The 20,965-nt window shown below is 33.9% G+C and overlaps 1 protein-coding gene across 1 annotated transcript in view; it reads right to left on the bottom strand.

Annotated features, from left to right (window-relative positions):
* The window catches only part of CNTN5 (contactin 5), a 1,349,686-nt gene that overhangs the window by 498,628 nt on the left and 830,093 nt on the right, over positions 1-20,965 (bottom strand). The window contains exons 5-6 of the mRNA XM_032167221.2: positions 11,991-12,114; positions 11,705-11,880 (exon numbers count right to left, since the gene is read on the bottom strand). Of these exons, the coding sequence (XP_032023112.1) occupies positions 11,705-11,880; positions 11,991-12,114 (300 nt within the window). The remainder of the gene's footprint in view (positions 1-11,704; positions 11,881-11,990; positions 12,115-20,965) is intronic.

Below are 20,965 nucleotides of genomic sequence, written 5' to 3'. Positions count from 1 at the left end.
AATAGTTGTAATGAAATGTTACCAGAAATAAATAAAGGAATCATATGAGACAAAGGGAGAGACAGACAGAAAGACAGAGACAGAGAGGAAGAGAGGGAGGGAGGGGGAGAGAGGGAGGGAGATAGAGGGAGATAGAGAGACAGGGAGGGAGGGAGGGAGAGACAGCGAGAGGGAGAGAGTCGGAGAGACGTGGGTTATTGAACAGTAGCCCAGCAGGCAGAGAAAACATGACATAAAGACATGATATCATAAATGAGCATTAAATGCTTTGAGGACTATATATAGTTTATGACAGCCTAATAATTACAGAGGAAGCTGGAAAAATGACAGAGTCCAAATAATAAAAGGCCTTGAGGCCATCTGTAGGAGTGTGAACTTCATTGGGGTATGGTAACCATTTCATAAGCCATTAACCCTGTCCCTATGGATATGAATAGATTTAGACAACGAGCTAATATTTTTCATGGTTTTAGCTTTCCCTACCCAAAGAACACTATGTGATCAGCCTGTTCTCAAACCATTTAGTCTTCCAACAGATTCAAGAATAAAGTGCACAAATGCTACTCCACACTTGCCCCTTAAGTCCCATGGAATGAACAGAATATCCCTCTGGCATACAGAATTTATTCTGATCACATCTGATGCTACACTTAGACTGTAAGCACCACAAACATAACTTCCAGGAGTACCATTTTAAACAACTTCTTGTAGAATAGATTGAAAGTCCACTGTCTGAGGGTATTCTAAGAAAGTTGTGAAAGATAAGGTGTATCTAATCTAAGCCTCTCTACACAGACTAATACAGCATCATTTATAATTGGAACCAAGGTTGACACTGCAGTTAGCTGAAGAGGACTTGAACTTTAAAAAAGCTCTGTCAGATGCAGAAGATGACTTGTTAGAATTTACCCTGAGAAATTCCAGCTGTAGCCCTAGAAATTGCCCAAAATACTGAATTAGACTCAAAACAAAACAAAACACTGCAGAAAGCTCACCTAGGAACTGAGGCCATGAATTCACAGGTGCTAAAGCCCTTCTGCCCAACACGTAGGTAATTAGTGAGGCTCCTTAGAAAGAATTGCTATCCTCTTACTTCCTTCTCTCTGCATTTTTTAAAATGGGAAAATTAGCAGTTTAGCCTAACCATCATGAGACTTTTTCACTGGATGTTAGAGAATTATGGAAAGATTATATTGGTTTCTAGTTCTATTATGATAATAGTTGTATTTTATTGAAAAAAATTCTAAGGGATTTGAAATGAAAATTAGTTTTAAAGAATGAAGAAAATATTTCTAGAAATTGTATGCCTTCCTGGCTGATATAAAGATGGTTTACTTAGTTTAAGCTTATAGGTCAAGATGTGAGAGTCCAGACTCTAAATTTTTCAGTTTGACATAATATTTACAACGCTGACTATATTCCATATGGCAGAATATTTCCCTGGAAGAAGAAAATCTAGAGGATCTAGATACCTTACTTGCAAAGGAGAAATTCATTTCACTAATTAGACTCTGTTTTCTAATTTCGGCCTCATCCTCTAGATGGACTCTTTTCTTTCTACTACTAAAGACCACCATGGTTTCAGTCTCATGTCATGTTTCCTGAAGCTGTGTTGTTCACATCTTCATTCCTGTTATGGCCAAAATCAATATTCACTGTGATACCTACTACTTTACTTTGAGGACTATATATAGTTTAGGATAGCCTCATAATTATAGAGAAAGCTGGAAAATGGTTTACCTTGGATTATGATTTCTGTTTCCATCATACTGAACTTGGCCTTTAAAGGTCTCAAAACACAAAGTATTTTTTTTTGTTGTTGTTGTGTGTTTGCTTTTGTTTTCCTGAGACAGGGTTCACTCTGTTGCCCAGGCTACAGTGCAGTAGAGTGATCATAGCTCACCTAGTACTCCTGGGCTCAACAGATCATCCCACCTTAGCCTCCCAAGTAACTGGGACCATAGTCACAAACCACCATGTCTGACTGATTTTTGTACTTTTTGTAGAGATGAGGGCTTACCATATTGCCCAGGCTGGTCTTGAACTCCTAGCCTCAAGTGATCTTCCTGTCTCAGCCTCTCAAAGTGCTGCAACTACAGGTGGAGCCACAGCACCTGGCCCAAAGGTCTTTTTTGAGAGTTACTTTAGCATCTGACATCAGTCCCCACCTTAAACTTTGAACATCATTTGTACTATACTCTATTTTATTGGATCATCCTTTCTTCTGTCTTTCACTAGCTTCTTTCTTTCTACCTTTCATTGTGTCTCTGTGAGAGAAACGCATATATTCCTAAAGTTTAGGTCTGTTGTCTTTTTTCCTAGCACAAATTCTCGTTGGTGAAACATTTCCATGGTTTTATTGAGTCTCTCAACATGTTTTGTGGCCAGTTCCCATCTGACTTTCCTGAGCACCAACAAATACTTTTAAATGTTGGGTATTTCCTCCTGAAAGTCAGAATAAATCTGTCTCAGACTGAACTTACTTATTCTCCCAGAAATCTACATTCCTTATCTGTGTGACTTAATTATGTAATGGCATTATAAATTCTTCAACAGAATTGATCAAGCTCAGATCTTGATGTCATTCTAACTCCTCCATATGTTTTTATACCCCTACCACCACCTATTCATTCATTTGCAAATTTTTGCTTATTTTCAAGCCTCCCTCAGAGGGAGAATTCAAGCCCTTTTTACCTGGAATATTAAAATGACCTCCTAATGTGACTTTCCCTACAGAGTTCTCTGGATACATATTCCTAAGGCAACATTCTTATTCTTTTGTGTCCTCTGTACCCCTGTAGGGCAAATTACAAACTTCTATGCAATTAATGTAAGCCATCAAAGATTTATGTAGGGGTAACCTAGTCAGAATTGTGTTTTGCATCGGTAATTCCAATAAGCAACACAGAGGGAGTATAGTGGGGCTGGAGTAAAGAAGAAAGATGTTAGGAAATAGAAAAAGTGGTCAGGTATTCCAGGTGGGCAAGGAAATTTATATGAAATAGAAGGGTTTGTACTGATTTTGCTAGCCTCAAGCACTATTAGTATGTCCGTTGCTCACTATATGCCAACATCCAGAACAATGTCCTAGAGAGATCAGAGAATGAGTAAATTCTACAGGCATACATTAATTACAGACATGCAAAACAAAAAATGTAATGCAAAGTATGTTTTGAGTTGAACAAGGCAGTATTATAAAGATTTTAAGTACAAAGTTTGATGTCAGATTTGATTTGGAGCTACTGTTTTATTACTTACTAGCTGTGTGGCTGGAGAAATACCTTGACTTCCCTCAGCTTCATTTTTTTTTCTCTACTTATATATTAGGTCAATAATAGAACTTCCTTCATCAAATTGATGTGAGGATTAAAGGGGGTGGTGATGCATCAAATATGTTTAGTAGTTAGCCTACAATTTAAATGTTCAATAAATTTTACTAGTATCATGTTATTTTAAAATATATATAAGGCCGGGTGCAGTGGCTCAGGCCTATAATCACAGCACTTTGGGAGGCTGAGGCAGGAGGATCACCTAAAGTTGGGAGTTCGAGACCAGGCTGACCAACATGGAGAAACTCCGTCTCCACTAACAATACAAAAAATTAGCAAGGCATGGTGGCGCATGCCTGTAATCTCAGCTACTGGGGAGGCTGAGGCAGGAGAATCGCTTGAACCTGGGAGGCGGAGGTTGCAGTGAACCAAGATCGCACCATTGTGCTCTAGCCTGGGCAACGAGAGTAAAATTCCATCTCAAAAAATATATATATACACAACTAATATATATACGTATATATATATTACATATATAATATATACGTATATATAACATATATATGATACGTATATATAATATATACATTATATATTAAATATATACGTATATATAATATATATACATATATACACATATATATTAAATATACACACATACCTGCTACATATATATATACACACACACATCTGTATCTCTACATATATCTATGTAAGTAACAATTATCCATCTATCTATTTGTTACACATGAAACATAGCAACGTTTAGCACTTGGTGTGGAATAAAGTCAATGCATAATAATTGTTGTTTCTTTGACTCAGCTGAAATTAAGTCTGCAAGATCTCCGGGATACTACATATTCTGTTCTGACTTGTCCCTCAATGAAATACTTTATTGTGGAATGAAATGATCTTAGAATAGTCTCTATCTGCCCCTTTATTTATACTGCCCCTTTGTTGATACTTTTTTGTATTATATTGGTGTCTTTATACTCAACAAGATCATAAGTCATCCTGAGATGGAGTTGCTATTTTATCATGTTACCCTGACACCATTAAATGAAATTTAAAACATGTATTGTTCTTTAGTGCTTTGGAATCTCCTATGCTTGGGAAAGGTCTCCACAAACACTCTACTAAGGATTAAGGACAATTAATTAGGTAAATGTGCTTGAGCACTAAAGGTCAGAAGATGTATACAGTCCCTGATCCTGGTTACTTTACAACTTGAATGAATAACTGACTTTCTGAATTTCTAAAAGCAAAACAAAAGAGCACTATGATAAAATAGACCCTGTGCCCAGCCAGGAAAAAGGAACCATTTTGTTGCAGGTCACCTGTGACATAAAGACACAGTTATTCATGATTTTCATACATAATGAAAATACCTGTTTGGTTGTACTTTAATAAATACTTGCAAATTTATAATTTATATAAAAGAAGTAAGAGTGCGAGGGTAGTCTACAACAGATTTCAACTTTCATTCACTCTTCATAATTTCCTTTTAAAGTATAAAATTAGGCTGGGTATCTTGGCTCATGCCTATAATCCCAGCGTTTTGGAAGATTGAGGCAAGAGGATCACTTGAAACCACGAGTTCAAAACCAGCCCGGGCAACATAGCTAGATACCATCTATACGAAATTTTAAAGTAAATCATAAAATTATGTACTTTTGATTTTTAAATTGTTTCCTTTGAACTTAATCCAATAATCCATACTGTATTTTGCCAAGGGATTACACATTCACAGTTACTATATCTATTATGACCAAAGTATACTTTTAAAGAAACCCTTAAACATTATTTTATTGTGAGTTGTGATTTCCTTAAAAAAAGACTCATTCGTGTATGGAAGATAAAGTTACAAACATTAATTTATTTTGTAATAACATCTAATAATTTAACAACTGGTAAATTCACCCATGTCAATCTGACTCATTCAGAGTAATATTGAAATGATTTAATAAAGTTATTACAGGCTAAGCCTCAGAGACTAATGAAATAAAGCTTTGCATATACTGTGGAGTTTGTGATTATTCAAATCATTTTATTAGGTATTAAACACTACTAGTAAACTGTGGCTTTAAACTTTAAGGTCAATTTTACCTTAGGAGAAAAAGTTATGAAAAATCCAGAGAAGTAATTTTTGAGTTTTATATGGAAATGAAAGGTTAAATTAAAGGGCTTAAATACAAAGCCTACAAAAGTCATATAATCTCTCAAAGAGTTAAGTAGGTTATTTTAATCAACTGCTTCAAGGAAAACTAATGGAATATTCTGGATTTAAATCACTAAATGCCCTGAAAGGCAGTATGTTCAAATTTAGATAAGAACTATCAATTTACCAAGAATTGCATATAAAGGTATTTTTGAAGTTAGAGACAGCATAAGGAGATTTTATTCCTGATTCATTATATGTTTGACTTGCTGGCATGAATTATTTCTAAAAATTCCAACTGTGGAGAAACTGCTATGAGCTTTGGATTTCTGAAGGATGTTTGCGAAGTGTGAGAGTGACAAAGTTTTATATGGTGTATTCTTGCTTGTCACTGAAGAGAAATCACTACAGTAGCTGAGGAAATTATCCTCATGACAAACATAAGCTTCAGGAATAAAATATCTTTTGTCAAAAATAATCTCATTGATAATCAGTAAGAATCATCCCTAGAAAATCACTCCAGCTTTGTGCTTATGTTTTTAATTTTAACCTTAAAAACCAGTTCACTAACACGACTTCTCCACCTCATTAATTTTTACTACACCCTTGTGAGGGTTAGGTTTATTAATGCTAAACCAAGTGTTAACACTAACTAAGCTGAACCATGTTTATATATAAATATTTATTTAGGGAGAATTTAAATGAAGTTCCTCATGGGTAGACATTTAAGCCCATGAGGCAGTTTAGGGGTAGATGAACAACTGCAGAGCAGCTGCTCAAATCTGTTTGTTGTCCAAATCAAAATTAGAAAAAAAAATAATCAGTGAATAAAGTGAATGGCTTCATGATTAAATTCTAGTTCCGGTTAAAGAAATTTTTGGCTTTATGTCAAGCTAATTAAACTTGCTATTGAATTGATGTAGGGATGTTGTAGGGGTTGCAATAAAAAGCCTCAAATGAAAAATTTCTATGAAAATTTGACAAGAGGAGATTTGCTTCTTTGAGGAAGTGTTGGGTGTGCAGGGGAAATAGATGCTGTTAGATTCCTTTACATGTTTTTCTTTCTTTCTTTTGCTTTGACCACCAGGTAAATATTTGTTTCACTTTATGGTCTGTACTATCTTGACCTGTTATAAGGTATATTTTTTCCTAGGACTATATTTACTTAATTACACATGTATCTTGAGCATATATCTTATACAGCAAATAAAAAAAAATCACTTTTGAAAAGAGGTAAACATTAAATATGTTAATAAAATAACATTATTATACAAGCATACATTTGCTATTTTATATTTGTAAATATATTGGGTGACAAATGAATAGAAATGAAACTTTAAAAACAATTTAATTTGCTTTATACTTGCTTAATTTTTCCAAATGCTAGATATAATTTTATTTTTGCTGCATCACCAGGTATTAACAGAAGGTGTCAACACTCACTTCCTTATCATCATTTTCTGCAAAAGCTAGGACCTATGATGATATCAGCTTTTGACAGTAGCTGCAGTTATCTTTGTCCTGTCTCAAATTCATTTAGAAAATGTAGCTTTCTAGGTCCTCACTGTAGGTTATTCAATAAATAAATTATGAGGAAAAGGTTTTATTAAAATAAAAAATGTGTTAGTAAGAAAGAGTGATTACACATCAAAATTACTATAAGTCCAAAATTCCAGATCTGGAAAGAAACTCAATGTCTCCTAAACTCTTAAACTTCTGTAAGGAAAATTAAATAAGTGGTTTTAAACTAAATCTGAACAATGAGAAGAAATGCAGAACACTATGATTGCATGCTCATTTTCATTACTAATATTAACTTTTGTTGCATAGGTGTTAATAAATTCTCAAATGATGACTAAGGAAGCAAGGAGGTACGATTTTTAAAAAGATTCCAATTTAATCAAAGTTTAGAAGAAGAACTTCTAAAATCAAATTGGCTAAGTCAAAAAAGAAATCCAATACACATTTATACTGGAATAGGAAAATTTTGAGTACTATTAGGGTTAAATTAGAGTATCATCTGAAAAATGAATTTACATTTTACAACATGAACAAATCATATGTTGGTTATGAGGATAAAATGAGTTAATGTATTTAAAACAGAGCATCGTCTGCCACAAAAGCATTCAGTAAATATAAGCTATCAATGTGAGCTTGAGACATTCAAAACCTATTTTTTAAAACTGTTTTTTACTATTGGGTTTAGCAATAATGTTACCCTACCTACCACCAGAACTTATTTGGTGCTATCTAATACGCACCTGCAGCACCTAGATTTTAGTCTCTATGACATTATAGTCACTGAAAAGCAGGTGAATCTATGCCTGACAAGGGGTAGGGAGCATGAAGACAAGCTGTTATTAGTGGAAAGGCAGAATATTTTAAAATATATTTCTGGTTAATAAGAGTACTCCTAGCATTAAGGGAGTGTCAGTATACTAATTATGCATACATATATATACACATACATATATATATATGTTGAATCTGCAAAATACCATGTGACTTTAATGATACTAAAAATCAAAGTTTTCTTTGAAAATACGTAATTTTCATGCAAAAGAAAGATAACTTCAATGATATATATTTACTTATTATATTTTTTATCTTATCATAAATATTATGTATAATAATTGTTAGTATATGCATAATTTGATGTTAGTATATAGATAATTCTTCAATTAAGTATATACCTATTAGAAAATACAAATTAGTACCTTTTTATGAATATAATTAGGAGATCCCCATCCTATGTTTATTAAACACTGTTCAACAAGTTTTAGAATCACATAATTTCAAGCAAAGTTGTCATATTTTAGAAGGCAAAAAGTAAAAGGTGAATATTTAGAAAGTATCATTGATATAACAATAATAATGGTTAATCACCAAAGTGAACTAGTCTGTTAAACAGATCTCGAATTTGAAAGAGGCAATCAAAACTCATTTGGTTGGTAACTCAAAAATAGACCTTGAATTGGGTAATACAGTCCTCCTTTATGTTTGACTTTAGAAGATCCTGATAGCACTAGCCCAGCATAAAAAAATCTAAAAAGGTATTTTACAACATATGATAAAATCAATGTGTAAAAGGTAAAAATAAGTATTCAATAAAACTATTATAAACTGAGTAACATGTGCAAATATACCTCAAGAATAGGTACAAGGTGGAATTATAACTATAAGTACTGTATTAGTGAAAAGTTTTGCAATCATTTTGATGATTTATAAATGTAGTCTGATTTTAAAACATTTAATAAATTTAAGTCTCATATTCAATATTTAAAAAATGTTTAACAAAATTGGATTAAATATGCTTTAATAATTGTCTCAGTCGATTAAATATATTAATTTTGAAATATTAGTTGTATAATGAATATTTAGATAAATAAAGCCTGGTGGATATAAAATATTTCAGCTTTAAAATGTGACAAAAGTAATAAGCATTCCTCCACAAAAATCCGTTCAGACATTAAACACTCCAACAACAGTGAGTATATTCTATTAAATATATTGACCTACAAGTCTGGTCTTCAGAAAATCACAATATAAAGGAAAGTTGCCAACCAAATTTTTTGTTTGTTTTGTTTTGTTTTGAGAAGGAGTCTCGCTTTGTCGCCCAGGCTGGAGTGCAGTGGTGTGATCTCGGCTCACTGCAAGCTCCGCCTCCCGCGTTCAAGAGATCTCCTGCCTCAGTCTCCCTAGTAGCTGGGACTACAGGCATGTGCCACCAGACCCAGCTAATTTTTTGTATTTTTAGTAGAGATGGGTTTCACCGTGTTCGCCAGGATGGTCTCGAACTCCTGAACTCGTGATCCGCCCACCTCGGCTGCCCAAAATGCTGGGATTAAGGGGGGTGAGTCACCGCACCCGGTCCGTGGACCAAGTTTTCAAGTTTCACATTTCCTTTGTGTTCTTTCGCTTCGTTTCAGAAATCCCTTTTCTTTTTTCTCCCCAACTTCCTACCTCATTTTCTCTCCCTAATCTCTGAACGATTCTGAGTCCCCGAATCCTATAGTACCCAAACTCCCATCTGGGTATACTAGTAGGTTAATCAAATCTTTATCTTTTCTCCCTACTGCCCATATTTGCATTTATTTTCAAAGATAAATTGGAAAAATAGATGGAGCTACATCTATGGGACTTAATTGTTTCAATATCATAGGAGCAAGCATAATGGCATCTAGGTGGAGAAATAATTTTGAGGCAGAATTGGTCTTCCCTGTGTAACTGTCTGCTTTAACCAGGTACCTTGTGGATTTTTATGCATATGTAGCCAATGACCTGAGTTTGGTGGAAAGTGGAGAGGGGCAGAGTCATAAGGTGCTACCACTGAATACCTATGTAAGCCCATAATGCTTAAGTTAAAAACAAGCAGATATTGCTCTAAATCAAGTTGAAGACAGCTTCATGCTAAATATGTAAGATACTTAAGATAAATAGTACTTCCCATGCCTGGTCATTGAATTGTAAACGCTGCTGCCAAAGTCCTCACTTCAGGTGAGTGTATTTGACAACTGTGTTTGGTCTTTCCAGAAAACCTAGGACAGTCATATGGATATGTAAAATAAATAGCTTTCTGCTCTAAACGCATGCAGAAAAAAGTTGGCATAATTTGCTTCCACAAAGGGAAAAACAATTGACATATAGGCTATAGCTAACTGGTACACCTTGTGTCAGATACTACAGACCAAACTGCAAGGTATAAGCCACTAATATTTGCATAGCATATTTTCTGGATATGTTGCATTTATCTTGAAAAGACTATTGAATAAAGGAGCTATTATGAGGGTTATTTATTTCGTTTATTAGGTTACTTGGTTAATCATGCATAATGTAAAGTATTAGGTTCTGTGATACATCACATAATATTTTCCAAAATAAAAAGAATCTATTTAGGCTGCTATCTTGGTGTCTTTGGCCTATGTAAATGTACCTACCTGAATTTCTTAGGCGAATCTACTTTAAAATATGATATTTATATTTTTCTAGGACCTATCTCGGTACTCTTCAAACTGTATTTATTATCAATTCTTTATTCTTTCCTTTTCTATTTCACACTTCTTTAATAGGGTGTCTGAACCCGGGGTTAATTAGAAATGATACCTGGGAAAGATTATATAGAGAAATATCAATTATTACATTCTTCCAGGTGTAATTTTAATTTAAAAATCATTTCATGATCTCTTATGTAGCCACTACAATTACACTTTAATTATTAATATAAAGATTCCTGGTCTTTCTCAATATTTTTTAGAGATTCTCTCCTCAAGAACTTAATTTCAAGTAGGATTACTTATTAAGGAATAATAATAAAATGTTTTATCTATTAGCCTATTTTTAATTTATTGTAAGCTCTCATAAGTAAAATAATTTCAAGAGTTTTTAAGAATAAATATATTTAGTTAATTATATATACACACTTTTTTTTTTTTTTTGAGACGGAGTCTCGCTCTGTTGCCGAGGCTGGAGTGTGGTGGCGCAATCTCAGCTCACTACAACCTCCACCTCCCAGGTTCAAGCAATTCTCCTGCCTCAGCCTCCCAAGTAGCTGCATCTGCGGGCACATGCTGCCTCACCTGGCTAATTTTCATTTAATCAGGTATATTATCTACTTTAGAAATGTTTATATTCGTGTGTGTGTGTGTGTGTGTGTGTGTGTGTGTCTATGTCTGTATAGCCACACACGGTATCTTTTTTGCAATACAAAAACTGGGACATCTAGGTGATATAGTCAAAATCTAAAATATTAGCATTTCAGAGGTATTTTTTGTTACCTGGCTATAAGCAGAAATTTTAGAATATGTTATCTTATATTCTTAGAAATCCATAGCAAATGGTGACTACAGTAGTTAGTAGAATTACAGATATTTTAAAAAGGAGATGGAGAGAATCAGATTTCAAAATATATTTGGATTATTAATTTTTTTCTCATAGAAAGCTTATTATGAACTCAAAGACTTGAAAATAATACATAATAAGTGGTGTGTTTCAAAATAGATTGTTATAAATTCTAAAACTTTATCTACTTTCATGAAAAGGACTTTAACCTGTCAGGCTAGTATATCAAGTTTATTTTGAAGACAGCAAATCTTTTAGAAAATTTCAAAATATCCCAAGAAGAAATGAATTGTTTGCATAATTCTAACTCTTCTCATGGTTTTACCACATTTAAAAATTTAAGATCTTAGGCTTTTCTTTACTGAACTAAATTTTAAAAATCCATACTGTATATACACACTATATACATCTATATAGAAAAATCATATATTTTACTTACAGGCAAACTGAAGTGTAGCTTCTCTACTAAGAATACTCCCCAAAGTGTTGGTTGCTAGACACTGATAATGACCAGAATCCTTTGCTTCACTTGGATTGCTTATAATGAAGGTGCCATCTATCAAACTGTAGCGATAATCACTTTCCAGATCTATTTCTGTTCCATTTCGAAGCCATCTTAGGAAAAATCAGAAGACAAATATGTATAATCCTCCCTGAGAGTGTCAGAATATCATTGATGGAAAGTTTTTAAGGCCTAAGAAAAATGATTAACAGTGAATTCCTACCTGTAACTGGGAATTGGATTGCCACGGACTTCACAATTCAATGCTACCTTCTTTTCATCAGAATCAGTTGGAAAAATAATATCATCTGGTTCTTGCACAAAAACTGGCCCATAGTCCACACTTTCTGTAAAGACAAAACAGACACATTTTAAACTTCCTTAAACTAGCAAGATACTTTGTGTTTTTTTTGTGTTCCATCTTACTTACATTCTAAATTCTTGCCCTTTTCTTGTAATCAACAGGTAAATTCCCAAAAGAAGGAATAGCTAGAAAACTGCATTGTTTTATTAAATTGTAAAGAACCAAATATAATTTTTAATCAACTGAAAATGCTGTTAAAGGTGTAATACATAAAAAACAAACATCTCAGACATTTATATTATAAATATATCTTTTTCATTTTTCAAAATCAGACTAAAGGATAATAATATTAAGCACAAACACTATCTTAAAAAGCCTGAAAGTTTGTAAAATTCTTAGAATGTTAAAAATAATACACATGCAAAAGTAATATATTAATATTGTGTCACTACTTAGGAGCTACAGGTATGAAAATGTTAGTCCTCTTGCATTTTTGTATATTATTTATTAATTCACTGAAGCACTACATTTAGTGCTAACAATTCTGGGGTGTAAAAAAATGATGTAACATGAATAAAGGTATTTTCATGGAATAAATAAGACACACTTTCAAAAAAAGACAACTTAATTAAAATGGCAAAACTTTATACAACTAGGCAATAAGATCAGAAGAGAAAAGGCATAAAAGCAAGCGGAGGCCAGTGGGAAGAGCACATAAATTTATTGCCTACTATATACCAGATACTCGATTCTATTTTAGTTAGCTAATACTCAGAGAAATTCTGTGTGTGATAAAAGTAATTTGAAGCCAATGAAAATTTCATGAAGAAAGTGAAACTAAAAATGGACTTCAAATGTCAACTTGGACTTGAGTTTTAGACTAAGTCAGCTGGAGAAATGATGAGCAAATGTACAGAGGATAATACAAGTTATGTTAGCCCACAGTTATGTAAGCATTCAGAGGATCATGTGTCTATCTAAGATCTATAGCATCGTGAATTGTGAATTTGTGAAAAAGTAAGGCTTTTTTTGCTTAATTTTCATTGATCATGAATTTGATCACATAACAGCCCTAGATCGGGTTTCTCAGTCTCTGTACACTGATGTTTTGGGACAGATCTTTCTGTTGAGGCGGGGCTGTCCTGTGCATTGTAGAATGGTTAGCAGCATCCCTAGCCTCTACCCACTAGATTCCAGTAGCACCTCTCTCCAATGTGTAATAATAAAAAATGTATCCAGACATTGTTATATGTGCTCTAGGATGAAAACGACCCTTGTTTAAAACTACTGCTATAGATAAAGAGAAATTACGTCAGTAAAGACGTATTTCCAATATACGTATTAAACAGAAGTTTATATCTTCTGCAGATAACCACAAGAAAATATTAAGAAAAAAAGTATAAAAATAAATGTTCCAGGAAATTTGAGCTAAAAAAAATTTCTGGGGAAAGATGTACACCTCATATTTAGAAGAACAAATTCGGAGTAAAATGATTTGCTTTCTTTAAATATATTTCTTTGAATATTTTACCTTGGTGAAGTAAAACAAAAGTTTTCATAGTATTCTAAATCAAATAAAAATTGAGCACTCACTATGAGCATGTACTGACAAGTATTTTCTTTGAATCCTAGATAACCTAGATGCAGGTTGTTTGTTTTTGAGAGAATCTCACTCCCATTCTGTCTAGAGTGCAGTGGCACGATCTTGGCTCACTGCAACCTCTGCCTCCTGGGTTCAAGCAATCATCCTGCCACAGCCACCTGAGTAGCTGCAATTACAGCCACCATGCCTAGCTAATTTTTGCATTTTTAGTAGAGATGGTTTTTGCCATGTTGGCCAGGCTGGTCTCGCACTCCTAACCTCAAGTAATCTGCCCGCCTAGGCCTCCCAAAGTGCTGGGATTGCAGGAGTGAACCACCTCGACTGGCCTAGCTGAAGTTTTTTTAAGCTACAGCAAAATATTACACCAAAATAACCAAAATATGTTTCACTGTACCAAATTATATTGCTGTCAATTAAAACTTTTATTCAATAAGGAAAAGAAAAATAAATAATTTAATAAATAACTAGAGAAAATTATTGTCAAAATTTTGTATTTGTTGTTGCATTATGAGTTTATAAATATTGGAAAAATTTCATAAATTTTTATAAATCACTTTTATAAATCAAATTTTAAGAATTAACATGCACAATTACATTGTGGAAAAAAACCCTTTCTGATCTTTACACATTAAAACTATGACTTAAACATTAAAAATACCTGTTGCATAAAATTCACATATAATAAGTGTTATATTTTTATATAATAAACAATTCTTGAGCTTTAGAGTTGGACACATGTAGGTTCAAATTCTACTATGTTTTAGCTATGAACCAAACATCTTTGATTATCTGCTACTCATGTATTATTTGTAGATAATAATGCCTGCTTTACAGTATTAGTATGAATACCAGTTGCCATTAACATTTGCAAATACCTTGTATATTGCAAGCACTGAATAAATTGTGATTAATAACTAATATTTACTTGTAGCATAATTACTATATGCCAGACATTATGCTGAATACTTTTCATGCATAATATCATGAAACACAATCACCATTGGCAATAATTAGTCCTTTTATCTTAGAGATGACAAAACAGACAGAAAACAATTAGCTAAATCTACAAAGGAAATACCCGGGCGTGGTGGCTTACACCTGTACTTTCACCAGTTTGGGAGGCTGAGGTGGGTGCATCATCTGAGGTCAGTAGTTTGAGACCAGCCTGGCCAACACGGTGAAACCCTATCTCTACTAAACATACAAAATTAGCTGGGCGTGGTGGGGTGTGGTGGTGCATGCCTGTAATTCCAGCTACTTCAGAGGCTGAGGCAGGAGAATCACTTGAACAATGGAGGTGGAAGTTGCAGCGAGCTGAGATCACTCCACTGCACTCCCGTCTAGGCAACAAGAGTGAAACTCCATAAAAAAAAAATATATATATATATATATATATGTATACGTATGTGTATATATGTGTGTGTATATATATATGCGTATATATATATGTATATGTATGTGTATATATGTATGTGTATATATGTGTGTGTATATATATATGTGTATGTATATATATATATACACACACATACACATATGTATATACATATATATAAATGTCAAACCTGGAATATAAATCTAAGGCTGTTGAATTTTTGAAACTGATTACTACTACCATGACTATTATTTCTTATTTTTCATTCTTCTCATTCTCTTTCTCCTTCATTCTCCTCTTCCTCTTTTGCTGATGCTGCTTCTGCTGTTTCTTTTCCTCCTCCCCCCCGTTTTCTCACTCTTATCATTACATTTATGTGCTAACATTTATAAAGCATGATTTTATATATATATATATATATATATATGTATTCTCTAATTATCTGAGCTCAGTATCATAGTTATTTCTAATTGCAAGGTGAGAACTCTAAGGTTCTTAGAGGAGACTCCTGCAAAGTTAGCCGTATAAGAAGACAGTTGACTTTAAGCTTCTCTGGTTCCACATTTTATGTTCTGAAAACTGTGAAAACAGGACAAGAGAAATAAAATATGGTCTGGCTGGGGAAAACTAGAGAAGTAAGATTTGGTAAATTATAGGCTAAATAATAAGGGACCAATGTGAACATATATTTTATTATTACCGCCCATACTTTGTAAGACATCTCTTCGCGTTCATTGTTAGTTCCCAAAGCACCTTAGCCCTATTCAGTGACTCCATCATTTTGCTGCTGTTAAGCCAGTGCGTCAACACAAATGACAGTAAACAGAAATGCGAAAAAAAAGTAAAGTATTTCAAACGCCAAGTTAAACAGTGGCTCCCTTCGCTTCCTTCTTTCATCTTAGAAGTAAAATTCATGTTAAGGGGGGAAAAAAAAACCATGTCTACGTACAGCTTCCCAGTCCCCAGCAAAGATAATCAGTGATGTTTCTATTGTAAAGAGATTATAGATATACTGAGATACATTTTTTATTCATTCTGCTCTAGCAGTGAATTTTTTATCTTCTGGTCGTAATGATCCATTGTTTAAATCTGTATACTTACATTCTGCACTCTTTTGCTTGATGGAATCTATAACTTGTTGGAGATAACACTTCAAATGCTGTATAACAGCAAATCATCACAAAGATCTTGCTAGCTAATTAATTAAACTCTTTAACCAAGTAGAAGCTTTCGACACATTTGTGTAATGGGCAGATGTCATCACACACAATGTCTCATAAGAGCAATGGTTTTGCGTGTTTTTTTTCTCTATCAGATCTCTTATTAACAAACTGCTAGATATCTGTAGTTGGCTGAACCTACAATGTCAGTGGTTATTGTCTGTGAAATGCCAGGGTCATACTCAAAAGGGTTTTTTTTTCTTAGAAAAGAATTGTCTCAATTTGGAAATAATCTGTTTATTCTCTGCTACAAAGAATGATGAACTTCTCAAGTATACTTCTTAAATTTTCTCAATTTTGTTTGATAAGCATATTTTACAAAGTTTCTTATTCATAGTTCTTATTATGAGACTAGATACTTATGTGCCTTTCCATGGTTTTTCCATTTCTAAGTTCCTTATTTTTTACCAAAAGGAAGCTCTTGTATGCTGTATTCCTTTTTGCATAGTTAAGAATGTATCTATTTTGTCTTTAGTCTGACTCCGGCCTGTCATCATTTTTAAGTGACCGGATTTTATGCATGGACACCCACAGGACTCTACCCACCCATGAATATCAATAATTTTGGGGGATACGTCTTGGTGTTAGTCATCTTGTATGATTTTTTTTTTCTGTGGTTCAGTTGGCCTTTTTAACTTTCAGTCTTATGACTTTCTTTTTCAGGAAAATTTATTTCTCATTTGCTTTATTCCCCTCATACCAGTTAGGCATACCTTGTTTTTCTTTAAAAAGAAAAAAAAGTTCTCTCCATTAACTGTGTAATGGTTTTGTATCTTCTTTTTTATTTGACTTTGTTGAGTTTGGTTGCTATATTACTATCTAATTAGGTGCAAATGTATTACTACTACTAAGAGTTTCAACTCTTTAATCATTTTTTCTCTCTTCCATTTGTTTCCCGACCTCCAAAACTTACATATCATATTCTATTATCTTATATCTACTTTGGTTTCTTGTATTGCTTCTTTTAACTGTTCTTAGTAATGTGATTATCCATAATATCTAAATGCATAGATGTTATATGTCTGTAGTAACGCTATTTCCTTTTTAGGACATCTGCGTGGTTCACAGGGAAAATCTTTAGGTTAGGAGTTTGACTATAATCTGACGGTTTCTGAATCTCTTGCCTCCTTCCCTCTGCCTCAACTTCAATGGTCCTCCCATACAAAAACTTAGATTGAAATATATATATATATATAATGCTTGTCATTGTAGTTCTTATTTCGGTGCCTCCTTTGAAATATTCTGAAGTATCCTGAGTCATTTGTCCACTTTCACACAGACTTCATCTGATTATTTTACATTTATTAATGAACAGTTGAGTACACATTTCTTTTAAGGGCTGGATGACTTACCATTAGGTAAACTGATATTTGTCTTGAAGTCTGAGGACAAAGGCAACTGTTGGATATTTCTTTCCTCATTATTTTCAAGTCTTTTTTCCTTGTTTCAATGAAGGTAACATTTTCAATGCCTCCTTTTCAATCTTGTTTGTTTTAATTGTATTTCAAAATAATGATATAAAGTAAACATGCCTTTTATATCATCTTTAGACAGATTAACTTGTGAAGAATGTTCCCAAAGCTACTTGGGGTAGTTTAAAAGATATGTCCACAATTTCTTTGATAACCCTCCCTTCAAGGAGTTGAGCTTAATTTCTTTCCCCGTGAGTGTCAGCTTGATTTAATGACTTATTTCTAACTATATGCAAAAGGCATCCTATATTACTTCTAATACTAAGTAATGCAGCTTCCTTCTGGGGTACCCCTTCCTCATGGGTCACTCCCTCAAGAAGAAGACCGTTGCATATCCAAAGGAATTTTTTCAGGCTGAGAGTCCGACATGGTAAGGAACTGAAATACCTGGCTTGGCCGAAAGGCAGCAAGAAACTGAGGCCTACCAACAATCACATAGGTGAACTTTTAAGTGGATCCTCCCTTTGTAGAGTTTTCAAATGAGAATGGAGCTATAACTGACAGCTTGACTGCAACCTCATGAAAGACCTTGAGCCGGAACCTCCTAGCTAAGGTACTCAGATTTCAGACTTGAAGAGAAAATGCTTGATTGTTGTTTTAAGTTGCTAAGTTTTGAGGATTTTTTAAATATAGGAATAGGTAGCTAATAAACTGTTTTTTCTCTCCCTATATTAATTATAAGAAAATTATTTTAAAAATAAAAGATGAAAAAACAAAAAATAAGAGATAAAAGTATCATTTACAAAGAGTGATACTGGAGAAAATAAAAGTACTTGATAGATGTTTGATTTTTATACTATCACAGAGCCATAAGCTTTCAGAACTGGAAGAATCATCATTCATTTCAGGCATCATTTCTAAAAATATCTGTGGGATCTATATCCAGTCTTAGCTTGGTTACATCCAGTAATACATGAGGTCATAACAGATTATTGTCTGAAAATGAAGTTCATCTTAAAATTAAAACCGTAAATTTGTGTCCTAGATGAGGACAGATTTTTACCCAATTCTACTCCATAATAGACATACTTTACTCAAGATTTTGTGGTAATTACATTTACCTGCATGTTAATATAACTATTTAACTTATAGAAATTGCCATATTTTCTATATTTTATAACTTCATACTTAAAGATTAAAATTTGAAGTTTCTACTAAGAATACCTTAAGTCCCTCTAATAAAATATTATGAAAAATGAGAAATTAAGAAAAATGAAGTTTTTTTACTTTTAGCTTTTACTAAAACAAAGCTGTTTCTATATAAGCCATAGAACTGACCTTAAATAATTTTAATCATAATCACTCAATAAAGAAGTATTTCCTAAGAGCCCACTTTATTCTTGATGTTAAAATTATCATAGTGTAATTTTAATGTCATCATTATCACGTTATATTTGATAGGTTTTTTTTTTACTCATGTGTGGCAAGTACTGGCTAGATGCTCCCTAATCCCACTTCCTTTTCCTAGTAACACTGGGACACTTTCTTGGCCTTTTTTAGGTTTGACATGGGGCCATGTGACTTAGTTCTAGACTGAAATGTATGTAAAATACAGGACTAGATACAAAAAAAATCATGCACAATCATTTATCCTCTCTTATTTGTCAGTTTTCTAAAGGTAAAGGAGCAGAAGATGCCAATAAGACTTTAAGAGATATCAAAGATATTAGATCAACTGAAAGTGGTTCCAAAACTTTCCATATGGAGAGCACTTCATTCAACAACTAAGCAGAATGTGATGTGAATACAAAAGAAACATGTTATTGTGTCAAGAAGTAATTTGTTACACTGTCCAGAGTTTCTGATGTTGGCTAATATTACATTAAAATAAAATCATTTTAAACTATTAAAGAAGATGTAATTTCATTAGGAAACAAAGTTCATTGAACTGTATATCATCATTATGTCAGAAGCATTTGAAACAGAGCAACTCCATCATGAACAGGGGCTGGGAAAAATGAGGCTCAGACCTACTGAGCTGCATTCCCAGATGGTTAAGGCATTCTCATTCACAAATGAGACAGGAGGTAAGCACAAGATACAAGTCATAAAGACCTTGCTGATAAAACAGGCTAAAGTAAAGCAGCCAGCCAAAATCCACCAAAACAAAGACAGCCACGAGAGTGACATCTGGTCATCCTCACTGCTACACTCCCACCAGCACCATGACAGTTTACAAATGCCATGGCAAAGTCAGGAATTTACCCTATATGGCCTAAAAAGGAGAGTCATGAACCACAATGCGATACCATCTCACACCAGTTAGAATGGCGATCATTAAAAAGTCAGGAAACAACAGGTGCTGGAGAGGATGTGGAGAAATAGGAACACTTTTACACTGTTGGTGAGACTGTAAACTAGTTCGACCATCGTGGAAGACAGTGTGGCGATTCCTCAAGGATCTAGAACTAGAAATACCATTTGACCCAGCCATCTCATTACTGAGTATACACCCAGAGGATTATAAATCATGCTGCTATAAAGACATATGCACATGTATGTTTATTGCAGCACTATTCACAATAGCAAAGACTTGGAACCAACCCAAATGTCCATCAATGATAGACTGGATTAAGAAAATGTGGCACATGTACACCATGGAATACTATGCAGCCATAAAAAAGGATGAGTTTATGTCCTTTGTAGGTACATGGATGAAGCTGGAAACCATCATTCTCAGCAAACTATCGCAAAGACAACCAAACACCGCATGTTCTCACTCATAGGTAGAAATTGAACAATGAGAGCACTTCGACACAGTGTGTGGAACATCACACACCAGGGCCTGTTGGGGGTTGGGGGAGTGGGGAGGGATAGCATTAGGAGATATACCTAATGTAAATGATGAGTTAATGGGTGCAGCACACCAACATGGCACATGTGTACATACGTAACAAACCTGCACATTGTGCACATGTACCCTAGAACTTAAAGTATAATTTAAGAAAAGAAAAATTAAAAAAAAAATAACAAGGGGAAGCATGAACAAACCACCCCTTTTTTTAGCATATAATCAAGGAATAACCATAAAAATGGGTAACCAGCAGCCCTTGGGGCTGTCTATGGAGTAGCCATTCTTTTATGTCTGTACTTTCTTAATAAACTTGCTTTCACTTTACGGACTTGCCCTAAATTCTTTTTTTTTTTTTTTTTTTTTTTTTTTGAGACAGAGTCTCACTCTGTCACCCAGGCTGGAGTGCAGTGGCGCGATCTCGGCTCACTGC

Source organism: Hylobates moloch, unplaced genomic scaffold (assembly GCF_009828535.3).
Source record: "Hylobates moloch isolate HMO894 unplaced genomic scaffold, HMol_V3 SCAFFOLD_11, whole genome shotgun sequence".
In the NCBI taxonomy this organism is placed as follows: Eukaryota; Metazoa; Chordata; class Mammalia; order Primates; family Hylobatidae; genus Hylobates; species Hylobates moloch.
This window is presented reverse-complemented; position numbering and strand designations above follow the sequence as displayed.